General features: G+C 40.3%; 1 protein-coding gene across 1 annotated transcript in view; it reads left to right on the forward strand.

Moving 5' to 3' along the window:
• Positions 1-12998, forward strand: part of STARD9 (StAR related lipid transfer domain containing 9) — a 118249-nt gene that overhangs the window by 44218 nt on the left and 61033 nt on the right. Inside the window, exons 4-6 of the mRNA XM_075501626.1 lie at positions 10230-10346; positions 12463-12495; positions 12581-12642. Coding sequence (XP_075357741.1) covers positions 10230-10346; positions 12463-12495; positions 12581-12642 — 212 coding nt within the window. The remainder of the gene's footprint in view (positions 1-10229; positions 10347-12462; positions 12496-12580; positions 12643-12998) is intronic.

Consider the following 12998-nt stretch of genomic DNA (forward strand, 5'->3'; position numbering starts at 1 on the left):
CTTATCCCACACGGAAGCATTCACTTTGGCATGATTACCAATGGTAAATTTGACCTTGTAATTCTAGACTTAAGGTGCTGGATTTGAGATGCATAAAAGCTTTTAAGAGTGACTTTTTTTTTTGTCTTTAAAACAACTTTGAATGAGAATAGAATCCTAAAATTATTTTAAAACTTTTTTAATTTGAAAAATTAATATATTTTAAGAGGGAGGCAAGGAGTTTAACTTTTTGTGATTAAATAATCTACCATCTAATAGACACTTAAAGGCCTTTGTCAGGGCTGTTAATACCAACCCCAGGCTTATGGAACATTTGATATGTTATTATTTACTAGAACAGTAGTTTTCCTCGGGGAATGTGGAATTTTGTAAGACTACAAGATTTTTGCACTGGAGGTTTGTTGAAACAACTTATCTGAAGAGAAATGATGCTAATTAAAGGAGGGGGAAAGACAGAAAGAGGAGAAAGATGTTGAGCAAGTCACCAGTACTCCAGTGCACCAGCTATGCAGTTAGGAAATCGTTTCTCTGCTTCAGAAAGATGGTGTAACAGTTCAAGCCATTGATGATCACAAGGTTCTTCCACACTGCTGGGCCAGGATCTTCTAAGTTTCCTGCATTAACTGTTGCAGCTAGCACTTGTACTGCCCAAGGCTTTGAACTTCGCATGAGTAGCAATTGTACATCTGAAATGCCCAAGTGCAATTTCTATTTCAGTCTGGTACTATAACCAAAGAGGGTTGAAAAAGTTTATATGTGTTTAAAGGGTATAAGCATATGAATTGTATAAATGGCTTCAAAAAATCAACAAGAAAACAGGTAAGATCAAACTGAATATAATTATATTTTTAACTGAACGATAGTAGAAGTAGCCTCCCTGGTGCATAAATCTGTAAACCTTAAATTGTTTTTAAAAAACACATTTGAGTTAAAATGGCCTGATTTTCTAGTATGGACAAGGGCAAATTACTAATACTGTAATTTTCAGAAATTAAGTTCTGTGATTCTTTGAGTTATGACTGAGTCATAAAACTTATGTTGCTGCTCAAGAGTTGGTAAGCCTTGTACCTTAATATATACTTAAATCTTTTTTATACATTCCACTATGGTTTCTTAAGGGCAAGATTCCTGTTGCAATCTTTCTATATGCCTCTAACATACAGTTAGAACTGTACAACTTCTTATGTACGATTTCATAGTGAGCAGCTTAACTTACCTGTTCTGCAAATATTTAGACTCTCTGAACTATTTCTTGTATCTTCTAATGGAACATTGAAATAGGTTTTGAAATGTTTAAGTGATCTGTTATTATATTTGAAGTAGATGATTCTTATGTAATATAAAACAGTTTCAACCCCAAATATGTTCATATTGCAGCAACTTCGACAGCATTTTGGTATGCCTGAGCTGCATGATTAGGACATTTAAACTACGTTTTAAACCAAACCTTTCCCTTTCTCTCATCTGTACTGAAAGTCCTGTAATGAGGACTAACTTGCATGATTCAGGATTTGTTAGATTCGAGCTGGAACCTGGCCACTTTGTAGCGAGCATGCCAGCAAAGTATCTTGAATAATAACAGTTGTCTTAATGCCCTCTTATAACTTCTTGAGAAAGGCATGTTTTTTCCACTATTAGGACAGTTGACAGGTAATAAATTGTAGAATGTTTCATAGATCACCATGGGATATGGACCAGATACAGCTGGGCAAGTGCAGGAACAAGGCATAGCAAAGCCAGTTAAGGCTTTGTTGAAAGAAGCATTCTTGCATGGAACAAACTGAACAGTGCCAATCACATAGAGCACCCATGCAGGGAAGACATAGTCACCTCGGCCAAATGGCATGTTCTCTGCAGGAAGCTGTATCCAACTCACGTTCTTTGAAAAACCTCATCTTCCTGAAGTTTCATTTCAAAAGAAGAATCCTTTTTTGTTTTTCTTCTTTTCCTCATGATCAACAAAAATCATGATTTGATCCATTATATCATGAAATATGTTAGTACATATGTCCAGAATGATTAATTGTAGTACTTTTTATATAATCTGCAGCTGTTGATGCTGATGGGTATTTGGACTAATGCCTCTGATATTAGCACAGAAAAAGCTTTGATTTAAATTACTCTCCTTTATTTTTAAACAAGCCATAAATTCATTGCTGTGCTCCACTTCTCCATTTTTTTTCTGCAGCACACTAAAACAAAGAGGCTTTTCTGACTAAATTGAGACTATATTCAATTAAATGAATTGTAATTTATCTTCACAAAAGGAGAGAGGGTAATTTACCAGAAAGAATAAACACAAAACAGTACAAATCAGCTTTTAATAGGGTTTCAGTAAATACTTTTTGAAATTCTCATTCATTATCATCATAGGGTTATGGCATTGTTTTCAGAGTTATCCAGTTTTGTTTGTAATAATACATCTTCACTCAAGGCCCAATTCAAAAAGGACTGATTCGAAACATTTGAATTGAAGCATCTGAGTAGCCATGTGTATTTAACAGAGAGTAAATGTAACAAAGCTTTGCTTAACTGGGACTTTGGAGTTAGATGTTCTTTCAGAGAGTCCAATGTATGTGGAGAGAGAGCGAGCACAATAATTTGCACAGTTAGAACATCCAGAGCTGTTTAAGCCAAGATCGCAACGAGTTTTATGAACACTAGTGAGAACATCCCACAATTTTCTACTAATGGATAGCATTATTCTTACTTTATCTGTAGGAAAACTGAACCATTAAAATGTTAACATGAGTTGCACAGTGTCATACAAAAGTTTCAGCAACAGAGCTAGAAGTAAAATGCAGTTCTTCTAAAATTCCAGCTTCAATGTCCAGATGATCCTGCTAGCATTGCTATCCTGAAGGCTTGCCACTTTGTGAAGATTTTGTTTTATTATAGTTACATCAGTTAATAACTCTCAAAGATCCATTATGAACCTTCAGAAAGAAGGACAGCTCTTAATGAGGAAGCTATCATAGTATCAAGATACTTCTCTAGGCTGCATTTATCCCTGTTGTAAGAGGTTCTACCATGTGAAGTACAGGTTTCTGAACTGATATGGAGTACACAAGCTGGTTTTAGGCCACTTCAGTGTACAACGAGCCATGCAAAATTCCTGAATTTATTCAATGTTGACACTATGAAGGGAAGTGGGCACAGACTCGCCTTGCTCCTATTACTTTAAGATAATGCATCCTGTCATTTCTTAGTCCTTTTCTTTGTACTACTTGACTCCAATCCCATTCAGTTTGCCCCGAAATCCTACCCTCTGGACCCCAGATCTACAAACATCTGCCTTTCACACTTGTCCCGGTTCTTTGTCCTCCTTATCAACCCAACCCAATGGTTTCCTGCGCTTTGGCTTCCAAACTCAATCGTTTTCCCACTGATTTGTTGTTCCCAATGGATACTAGTCCCACCTTTCCTCCCTTAACTCTGTCCAATTTGACTCCGCCACCCTGTTATTCAGAGGCTCTTACCGGTCCCACTCTCTTCTCATGCCTTCCTTTCAGTATTACTGGTTCTTAGCTGTTGTTATTTTACCCAGTTGTTCCCCAGTCTTCTGTCAAGCTTCAGATCTGGCTCTTGCCATCTTGAATTTAGATCAGATTCTTTCCTCCTCCCTATGTTCACATTCCCAGCTACTGAAAATTATTGAGCCACGCACACAGGAGGAACTTCCTCTCTCTTCTGCTCTGAATTTAAGTGCCCTGTCTTAGAGATGTCCTGGCCCATGGCAGGCAGAATCTACAGGAAAATTAGCTGGTGAAATCTTAGTCTCTACTGAATAGGTAGTAACTGCAATCTCTTATCCTGATTTCCTGAAGAAATACAATTTTACAGTGGCTGTCTGGTTTTGGCCCATGTTTCCCAATAATTCTTGAACAAACTGGCTAGGTTGAAACAAATTTGAAAGAGGGGTAGAGATCTCTGATACTAGGTTCCTACAAGTTTTGTGTGCCAACCAGGTAGGGAAGAGATCCTAATGGTGCCTCTACTGAGGGGGAAAGTTCAGTGTTCACTGGAGAATTCACATGGGAGCACAACCTTAAGAGGAAGGCCTTAGGCAAACAGGTTAGGTGGCTCAAGAATTATGTTATGATCATTTTGCTTTGCAGTTTTGGGGGATTCTGACATCTAAGTGAATAGTAAGCAGCAAAGCAGAAAAGCTGGGAGTGCAGAGAGGAGGTGAATTCTGGAAGTTGGGGTGCAGAGGGCAGGCAGAGTGGGCAGGAGGAAGACAATGACTGTTTAGTAGCACAAAAGACATTTGGAAGATGGTGCCCTTCTTCCATCTTTTAAAAGGCTGTGAGACATGCAGTTCATGACACAGATTTAAATTACAGGGAATTTCTTTGTGGCCTGCCAGAGCTGAGAATCAGTCTGTGGTATCTGGTGCAAGGCTTGTGTGTGTCTCCACTGGTAGTTGACATCTGCTGGAGCAGTTGTGAGTGTCCCATGTTCTGACTGGTCAGTCATATTCTCTTCCCCAAAGCAGTACAACTTGTGTCCCAGCTCTGGACCAAGGATAGCTGAGAGCGGATGTGAAGATACACGAGTGGATGGCAGGAAGCTGTGGAGGGGTGATGGGTGCTGAAGTATCCGTGAGAGAATTGCAGGAGGCACAAGACGGTGGGAATTACATATAAAGCCTCTAGTTGCGGTTCAGGTTCAGTAACTGGTGAGTCTTTATTGGCCTGCACGCTCATTTGAGTTGTGAGCTCCTGGCTTGTCGTTGGTCAGCATACAGATTTACTGTAAAGGATTAGTTAAACAGATTTCTGAACTCATGAGACTGATCTATGGGCTGTACAACGTCAAGGAACTTGACTTATATCCTGCGTTGAGTGACAACTCCTGCCAAGAATCGGTTACAGTGATTTGAATTGCTGCTGTTAATGCTCAGATGCTTTCCCAAATATCTTTATTGAAGATAAACAGATTAATCTGTTACAGTGATGTTGTAAATATGGGCTGACCTATTTCTTCACTGAGATTAGAGGGAGTGCATCAGTATTATTGAAAGGAGAAACTTCAGAATCATCATGTTTAGCATGTACCTGGCTCTGTGTTTATCACCGTGCTCTAAAGCAGTGGCATGCTTATGGTCAAACATAGTGTGCTGTTCAGCTCTGGCTGCTACCTGTAGCTGCCTCTTTAGTTAGAAGATTGACATGACTATCGCTGAATCACTGGAACAAGCAGGGCCTCTCAGGTCAGAAGTAGGAACTATGCTGGGACAGGATAGGGATACATTGTATACTGTCTACATGTGGCCAAACGCAATCAGGTTACTAAAACAAAAACAGTAAATCGGGAGCAATGTCATACAAACTCGGAACATGTTATAAAAGTGATCTCAGGGCCAATTTCTGCAGACCTTCATGTAAGAAATCCTATTGCAGTCAGAGCCACTGAATCCCACTGATCAAGTAAAAGCAACAGGGCTAATTGCACAGTTTCATACATTTATTCAATCATTATTTTTAAGTGGGGCTCCCGATGATGAAGGGATATAAAAACAGATGTTGAAACCCTGCTACAAGCAACCTCCAAGAAAACCCAACCCCCAGCCTAATCCCTGCAGTTACATTTTCCCACAACTGGGAAAGCAAGTCTCACGGACAAAGTGCCGCCTGTGATCTTATTTTATACTTTCCGGTATGTACTGGATTTATAAGGAACAATTTTCTCTCAGTTCTGGTTGTGGAGTTGGGAAACATTTGTATCTGAAGTGCATAATAGAAGCACCACTTTTGTAATGGCTTTGAGAGAAGTTTCTAGCCCCATTCTGCCGTTGGAAGGAAGAAACTTCCTTTTCCCCTTACCATATCAAATGCAACATTTCCTCCTTGCCTACAAGGTTCAGAAACTGCTTTGAAATTGTTGCTCTGTTTTTTCTTCTTTCTTTTGCCTGGTGCTTTGAATGTATAGCTTTCTTAGCTGTCTTTCAATTTTTTGCCTAGCCCTTTTTTAAGTCCCCTTTTGATGCTAACACTCAGGCTATTAAAATCTGTGGGGGTAAACTTCCCTCTTCTCCTCTTCTCTTAAACTATGCACTTTCCTTCCATAGTGTCACCTTAAAATTGACATTCCAAGTGCTCCTCAGTAGCTTTCTCTACCATTCATTTCTTTAGCCCCTTCTCTGTCTTTTTGTGCACTTCTGGGTTCTTTATACAGATTCTAAACATTTGTGATGGCAAATAATGTGTATCCATGCCTCTATATATACTGCTGTTTGTAAAAGTAGTGTGGTAATATTTTTTTTTTTAATTTGGGCAGTGTTTATTAGGTAAAAGTAGTAGATTGGCCTCTTCAGCATAACTTTTAACCATCATGCTAATAAGTCAGTTATTTTTTCACTTGTTCATCAACTATGCACCATAGATTTATTTTGCTAATAGTATTACTTTTTTTTTTTTTTTCCCCTTCCTGTCCATAAAAGTTGACCTTTTTATGGCATATTGTCCCTGGTGAGGAATTACTAGCCAGATGTGCTGCGAGTGAACTACTAATTCTCAGTGTATATTCTGGACTTTTGGCTTTGATCTAATTATTCAAGACCATAGATAAGTTGTCCCCAATAATAAACTTGATACAGTTAAGGGATGTGTAAGGCCACTGCCTCCTGTGGACTCCAGGACCTGGGGATTCCTCTTGCCCAGCCCCTGGAGGCCAGCCCTGTGTGCCTGGAGACCTGGAGGTCTCTCCATCCCAGACTGATGGACGGGGCAGCTGCTTTCCCCGTTGCAAGTTCAGTTCAACCAATAGTGAGTCCCTGTGTGTATGCCAAAACCACAAACACTGACAAGGACAGAGGACACAGGACACTGATGCAGCCGCCTATGCAGATGGTCCCAGAAGCCACTGCCTTCAACAACACCCACATATAACACTGCAAGCACACACAGGAAACATAAGCATAGACAGCCACGTCCCCTTCTTCCTACCCAGCTGATCAGGATTGGAGTTTGCTAGTGAAAATACGCACACTCTAATACTGGTGCCCAGTCCCTGAGCCCTCTTGACTGCTCTACAGGTCTACTTGCCTGATAGCCCAGCTTGCTGCTTACTACCAAACATGCATATGCTCACAAGCACCCCTGCCCTGAAACCCTTGACTATCAGCATGGGCTCTATTCCCATTTATTATTCCTGCCTGGACTCTAGATCTCCTGCTCACTGGCTCGTCCAGTTTGAAGTCTGCTAGCAAATTACACACCCCCATGCTGATGCATATCAGCACTCCAGCCCCTTCTCGGCCCCCCACCCTCCATGCCAGTAGCTGGCATGCAGGCCTTGGGGGTGGTGCTTCCCCGCTCCTGGTGCTGATACTGAGACCCTAATTTGCTTCACCTCTGCCACCCCAGTAGCTGGCATCTGGAACACAGGCCCTGGGACCCATGGTCCCCTCTCTAGCTGCTGCCAGAGACCCTCACACTGCTCCAGTCCCCCTGGTAGCTGGGACATAGACCCTGTGACACATAGTCCTACTCTAGTTGCTGGCACTTAGACTCCTACTTGCTCCAGTTGCTGGCACCATAGATGTGGGGGATGTATTACCTGAGGTTGACTTCAGTTGCTGACCTGAATTTACTACCCCCAGTCTCCCTGATAGTTGGCACCCTGCAACCATGCTCCTTAGGTCTATGGCCCCACCGGCTACCAACGCTGAGACTCTCACTGGCTTCGTTTGCTGGCACCACTGATGTGATGGCCCTATCACCTGAGGTCTTCTGACTCCATTGCTGGCCCTAAATTCAGTCCAGTCTCTCCAGCTGCTGGGATCTAGTCCTTACAGCACTCACAGATGGGGCAGAGAGTGTGGTTACAAGAAAGATCATCAATAAAGTATTTAATAAGAAAATAGGACAGACTGTGGTGATCAGGCTCAGGTCTCAGTCAGACAAGCATAATGGTTTACTGCTGCTCCCATGGGACCAGCCTCTTTTATACCCCCTTCTCCTTCCTGACCCCTCTCACCTTAAACATTTCTTAGTAAATTTTGCATAGCCCTGCAGGCTCCCCTGAAATATCCCAAATCCTCCTGTTCCTCTTGTTTCCCCCAGCTTGTTGGTTGTGAAGTCCAGTTTGGCTCTCTCCAAAGCTATGCTTCAGTTTCTTAATGGCCGGTCCAATAGTGACTGGAGAGTTTGTCACTGTCTCTGTTATCCCTTGTCTATTACATTTGTGTCCATGTGTTTTGTTTATGACTTTCACTGTTACTCTTTGAATGGAAAAATTCCTTGATGTGATAATCCTAATGAAGCAGATACTCTGATATGCCACATACCCTTACGAATATGGGCAGCGGTAGCTGAATTCTGCCAAATGAGAATATTATTGATTCTTCAGCTAGAAATTAGAATCTTGTCTCAATTTGAGTTGAAATATGATCTGAAAATAAAAGTCTCAGGAGAGGATTTTTAATCTTTTTTCTGGGCAGTTTAGGTGAAGTGGTGATATCTCTGAAATATGTTTTACTATTGATTCTTATATCAGGTTTAGTACATTTATCTGTTGTTGTGGTTTAGCCCCAGTTGGCAACCCAGCACCACACAGCTGCTCGCTTACCCTCCCCCCCTGGTGGGATGGGGAAGAGAATCTGAAGAGCAAAAGCAGTAAAACTTGTGGGCTGAGGTAAGAATAGTTTAATAATTGAAATAAAGTAAAATAATAATAATAAATTGTAATGAAAAGGAAAACAACAAGAGAGAGAGAGGAACAAAACCCAGGAAAAAAACAAGTGATACAACTGCTCACCACCTGCCAACCGACGCCCAGCCAGTCTCCGAGCAGTGATCACTACCCCCTGGCCAACTCCCCCCAGTTTATATACTGAGCATGATGCCATATGGTATGGAATAGCCCTTTGGCCAGTTTGGATCAACTATCTTGGCTGTGCCCCCTCCCAGCTTCTTGTGCACCTGGCAGAGCATGGGAAGCTGAAAAGTCCTTGACTAGTGCAAACATTACTTAGCAACACCTAAAACATCAGTGAGTTATCAACATTATTCTCATACTAAAATCCAAAAGACAGCACTATACCAGCTACTCTGTAGTGGTATACACTGGTGGTAATTTTACAGAGTGGTAATTTTACACTAGTGGTATACTCTGTAGTGGTAATTTTACAGAGTAGAATGGTATAGCACTATACCATTCTACTCTGTAAAATTAACTCTGTCCCAGCCAAAACCAGGACATCTGTCCATTGGAGAAGCAAATGACCTGGCAGTGGATGAGATTTTTTAGCAGCAAAACACTGAAATTGTATCCATCTCTCTATATATACTAGCTAGTTTTCTACGTGAATGGCAAAACCATTAATACTTGTAAAGTTTCTTTTGAAAGGACAAAGCTGTGCTAAGGGGTTGGCAGCCTGCCTGCTGGAACCTTTTGATCCACCATGCACTTCCTAGCAAACCTTACCAGGTGTCCTTTCAGCTGGTCTATGGCAAGGCTTTGATGTGCTGAGAACGTGGTCACAATGTGGGGCAGCTGCATCTCCAAAAAAGGAACAAGGAAAGCAGAAGGAATGTTTTGCTGTATGGGTAGTCTGGCTGTGATGGTCCATCTTTTGCAGACACAGTGGGACCAGTGCAAGCTTTGGAAGCCCCTAGAGGCTGACACTGATTTGGTGGTAACAGTTCCTGGCTCTGTGTTACAGTGAGCAGAAGGCACATCACTGTGCACGTGGCATGAACAGGAAAGAAAGCATTTAGTCTTTGGTGGTGTCGCTCACTGACCAGACGGGTCAGATATAAGTATTGCTTGGATGAGGTCTGCTTGCAGGCTATGTGTTAGACTTGGCTTTGCTTTTGACCTCTAATTCTGATGCCTAATGCTCCTATTAATGTCATTGCGTCAAAGAGCCTTGATCATGCCTTTCTGTCAGATATATGCTGAGGACTGTAAAAACTTGGGGTGGGGGAGATCCTCAAGAATTCATACAGTCTGAGTATAAAATAAGAGATAGCAGGCAGGGAAGCACAATTAAACACTACTGCTCAGTGTCAGCACTGTGCTTGGCATACCATCATCGGGACGAAGATCTAACAAGTGAATGGTGGACACTTAACATTGTGTCTGATAAATTAAAAAGACAAATACTGTGAAGATCCTTGTTCCCATGGAGTTATTAAAGCTGCAAGATCTACAAGTAGTGCAGAGTGTTTATAGGGAGGCATATTATTCATGCACAGTTTTGTTTCTTTTGGTCTTTCCAGGTGTTCCAGGACCTTGGCACTTCCGTGTTGTCAGGTGCATTTAGAGGATACAACATCTGCCTCTTTGCATATGGACAGACAGGTTCAGGAAAAACTTACACAATGATGGGAACACCTGTGAGTCACATCATTCATTTTACGCTTAGGATTGAGGGTGGGATGTCCAGCAGAAACATCACTTTATTTTTAAACTGTGATTATGGTGCTTGTTGAGCAGAATACTTATACATATTTTATTTGGTATTAATATATATAAATTGAGAGTTAATCCTTTACATTTAGGTAAATAATGTAGTATCAGCTAAAAATACTAGAAAATATGGTGTAGTTTAAATATGTATTTTAGATAACCTTCATCTTACTATGCGTGAATCTTACGCCATGTTAGGGGACAAAAAAAAACCCTATAGCCCTGAATAGTTCTGGGTTTTAGAAATTTATAGTTCAAGATAGTACAAAGTATTCATTCTTAAAGAATTTTTTGGCAGTCTGAGCTATGCTGAAATTAAATTACTTTCACAAATAAAACTGGATACAATTCACAGGAATGCTTTTGTAACAGGCTTCATTATCTACTTGAGACGTTTATCAGTTGCAGAAGTTATCCTTCGGCCTCTGGAAGCTAATACTTGCTTCACTTCTAGTTTTGAAATGTATTTGAATGGTGTTTGCAGAAGCTGTTACTTTTTAAGATTCTTGTCTACCAGGAACGACTTAAAGTGCATTTTAATCTTGGTACTCAGATCGATGGAGTCAGTTGAGGATTTCCTGTGTTCTGCTGCAACACAAGGCAATTTGATCTCTATCCATAAATATTCTTGGCTGTTGGTGAAACATGCCCCTAAAAAAGAAAAAATTTATTTAACAGTGCATGAGTAGACCACTATTTCCTACACCCATGGGATTCAATTTTTAAGGTGAAATAAGGGTAAAATTTGTTCAAACCCTGAAGATAAGAAAAAGACTGTTCTGGCATGGTTTATGCTTTTGACAGGAGTTTGGATTTTTAAAATTTTATTTTCCCACAGATCTCAGCAATAGAATTTTGTTAAATCATGACCTAATTATCTCTTAATTTTATTCTAAATCAAGCTTAATTCCAGAAAAGCCTGAAGGATTGTTAAAATTGGGGTTAATGGGTGATAAACTAGGGTATTTGTATTACATTATTTTGAAAATATATTAGCAATTCAGAATGGCCACATCTTGAAATTATTATTATTTCTTTCCAAGGAAATTTCCAGGTGTAGTGTTTCTAAGAGATTTCTGGCTTATAAAGTGATTTCTTTTTCCAATGGAATCCTGCTTTCATGTGATCTTTAATAACAAGTATTCACTGTGAAACAGTGTTCAAAGCTAGGAAGAAACAAGTGTTTGGTATAAACTGAACTTTTGTCCACAGTGGTCCACTTGATGAACCTGGACTTTCTTCCCCCAACACCATTTCAAGTGTGCCTTCTAAAAGCCTTTCATGCTGTTCAGCAGGCAGATTCCACCTAAGACTGAGAGTCTTTCTCAGGATGTGTTGGCACTGCGATCACTAAGTGTTGAGCACTCATGTCAGAAGAACAGTTCGTCACACAAAACCACACTGTTACTTCAGTGCTGTGTAGACTGTTTGGGCAAAGTTTAAATGGGCTAGTTTGGGTACTGTTAGCAGCCTATATCCTGTTCTCTCTGAGAGAACAGATTTATAAATCTAGAACATAAAGCTGTTCCAAGTTCTTTGATGCCATAGCATAAAAAAATAACAGTAGAATAAGGAAAAAACAAAATATTTGTGACCAATCAAACTAGTTGCAGTGTTGGCCTGGACTGCGACACCTCTGACATACGCATGTCCAGTATCTTTACATCAAACAGCTCTTAGTTTGATGTAAAAAACCCAAGCCTCTAAACTTCTCATTGATGCTGTATAAGTTGCTCTAAAATGACTTTTGCTATAAATAGCATTTGCACTGAAGCTAAGACAGTTGATGTTACACAGCACATGACTACCTGCAGTGTTTCACATGCAAGATGCTTCAGCTGGAGTAGTAAAGCATTGGCATGCTGTTCTGAACTACACTCCAGAGCGGTTTGTGTTGTAATCTACCATACAGTCATTACTTTAATGCTGCACTATGATTCTCTCCTTTTCTTATAACTTGGCTTTTATTTAACAAAGAGTTTTGCAAGAGTGATAGCAAGTATATGGTTTAATTTTGTTTGTTTGTTTGTTTATTATTTGAAGGCATCCATTGGGCTGACACCTCGTATATGTGAGGTACTTATTTTTTATTTCACTTGCACTTGTGGCGTTAGATTTTCTTGATGGATTTAAAATTTACATAGACTTCTGGTTTGTGCAGGGCCTCTTTTCAAGAAAGGATGATTACTCAGACCAGACAGCATCTTGCAGAGTAAAGGTCAGGTAAGTGTGTCACTGTTTGGGGCAATGCTATGAATGCTTTCAACAACATATTCCTGTAATCAAACAAAGCAAAGACTAGTTTATTTTGTTTCTGTTTTCTCAGATTATAATCATTTTGGAACAAGGAGAACACAGAGGAAGGATGAGAAAGTGCTGGTTTTAGTTTTCTACCTCAGTATAGTTCTTTGGATGCTGTCTGTTCACCTTTGTAGAGACAGCTGAAATAGGAGTGCATTAAAAATTTACTTCCTGTTTGTTTAACTCTTAAATTTGAGCCATAATCCTATGTTTGATTCTTATTCATCATTCCCATTGATCTAACGAAGCATTATGTTTGGAAGTTTGGGAATTTGAAC

The sequence above is a fragment of the Mycteria americana genome, chromosome 5, assembly GCF_035582795.1.
Source record: "Mycteria americana isolate JAX WOST 10 ecotype Jacksonville Zoo and Gardens chromosome 5, USCA_MyAme_1.0, whole genome shotgun sequence".
Taxonomy (NCBI): Eukaryota; Metazoa; Chordata; class Aves; order Ciconiiformes; family Ciconiidae; genus Mycteria; species Mycteria americana.